Here is a 1980-nt window from a genome sequence, read left to right on the forward strand (position 1 = left end):
ATATTTCCTACTTTTATTTGACAATAACAAATTGTATATAAAAAGGAAGAAGGAAGGCGAGGAGGCCCTGGATCTCCCCCTCTCTGTTTCCCCAAGCATCCCCCACCCCTAGGCCCCAACAGGGACCACCCCCTTCCCGCCTTGTGGTGGGGTGGGGATTGACAGGCATGGAAATGGTGTGATTTGTGTGTGTGTGTGTGTGTGTGTTGAGGTGTTGGGGGTCAAGGATGGAGGGGGTCAGGGAGTAGAGAGAGGGCCTTCCCTCATCCCCCATCAGTGGCACCCTGAGAGGGGTCTTAAGAGGGTTATGAGGGTCCACAGATGTGCCTCAGCCTATGAGACGGTAGAAGATCCAGCATCCAAAAGTGACCCAGTGACTGGCCCAGCTGAGCTCTGACCACTTGTGGACAGTGTATGCCATGCCATAGCCCTGTGGGAGAGAAAGAGGTGATGGTCCCACTTAACAAGGACAAAGAAGTTCTCAGGAAAACCCATCCTTTGCCCAAGGACATTTCTGTGACTGCTCTAGGTGAGGCCCCACAGAAGGGCCTAGGTACATATGAAAGGTGACCAGATATAGTTTTTGTCTTCTTCTTTAAAAATCATTTTAAAAACAAAGTGATCCCATTCTCTGACCTGTTATCTCCCTAATATATAAAGAGCTCCTAAAAATCATTTTTTTGGAAAGAAAAATTGCCAGAGAAGGTGAAATAATAGGTCATTCCAGTAAAGGAAAAACAAATGGCTCTTAAACATATGAAAAGATGCTCAGCCTCATTCATAATCTTCCTCATTTTATTTAGTTTCTTTTTGAGACAGGGTCTCATTCTGTCACCCAGGGTGGAGTACAGTGGCACGATCTCAGCTCACTGCAACCTCTACTTCCCGGGTTGAAGCGATTCTCCTGCCTCAGCCTCCTGAGTAGCTGGCATTACAGATGCTGCACCACCATGCCCAGCTAATTTTTGTACTTTTAGTAGAGATGGGGTTTCACCATGTTGGTCAGGCTGGTCTCGAACTCCTGACCTCAAGTGATCTGCCCGCCTGGGCGTCCCAATGTGCTGGGATTACAGGCATGAGCCACCCCACCCAGCCATCTTCTTCTTTATTGAAGTGGCAAACATATCCAGGAAGCTTGAGAGGCACTCTGTACTGGTGGGGCAGGAGGCACATTCAGACATTGCTGGTGGGAGAGCACAAAAGTACTACTCCATTGAGACTATCAGGAACAGATCCTACAGATCTGTCTGCACCTGTGTGGATCCACATGGGTACAGAGTTCCTGCTGCAGCCTCACTTGCAATAGGAAAGGACTAGAAATCACCTGATGTTCACCAATAAGAGAAAAATTAAACTGTGTCACTTCCTCATAGTAGAAAAAATGAATGAGGACACTATATTCTGATGTGGAAGATTTTCAAAAATTGCAGAACAGTATCATTTGTGTGTTATCTTTAGGGTAAAAACTGGCGAGGGGGTAGAATTAAAATATATTTTTATATTTGATATATTTAAATTTTGGAAAGATATTTTAATAAAAGGATAAAAGTGGGCTCGGTGCGGTGGCTCACGCCTGTAATCCCAGCACTTTGGGAGGTCAAGGCGGGTGGATTATCTGAGGTCAGGAGTTTGAGACCAGCCTGGCCAACATGGTGAAACCCCATCTCACCATGTAACCTGTAAGAGGGTAGCGGGCAGAGGGTGGGAGTAAGTCTTTTCTCTGAATATCTTGAATACTGTTTGGTTTTTGAACCATGTGATAGGCATTCACTATTTAAAAATATTTTAATGAAAACAAAACAAAAACTTTATTTAAAAAGAAGCAAAAAGCCAGGTGTGGTGTCATGCATCTCTAGTCCCAGCTACCTGGGAGGCTGAGATGGGTGGATTGCTCGAGCCTGGGAGTTTGAGGCTGCAGTGAGCTATGATTGTGCCACTGCACTTCAGCCTGGGTGCCTGGGTGACAGAGTGAGACCGTGT

At 46.0% G+C, this 1980-nt stretch overlaps 1 protein-coding gene across 4 annotated transcripts in view; it reads right to left on the reverse strand.

Annotated features, from left to right (window-relative positions):
• PORCN (porcupine homolog (Drosophila)) overlaps positions 1–1980 on the reverse strand; it is a 12222-nt gene continuing 10242 nt past the window's right edge. For all 4 annotated transcript variants that reach the window (XM_011946725.1, XM_011946724.1, XM_011946722.1 and 1 more), the window contains one exon: positions 1–430. In XM_011946725.1, the coding sequence (XP_011802115.1) occupies positions 329–430 (102 nt within the window). In that variant the 3' untranslated portion in view covers positions 1–328. The remainder of the gene's footprint in view (positions 431–1980) is intronic.

The sequence above is a fragment of the Colobus angolensis genome, unplaced genomic scaffold (genome assembly GCF_000951035.1).
Source record: "Colobus angolensis palliatus isolate OR3802 unplaced genomic scaffold, Cang.pa_1.0 Scaffold252, whole genome shotgun sequence".
NCBI classification, from domain to species: domain Eukaryota; kingdom Metazoa; phylum Chordata; class Mammalia; order Primates; family Cercopithecidae; genus Colobus; species Colobus angolensis.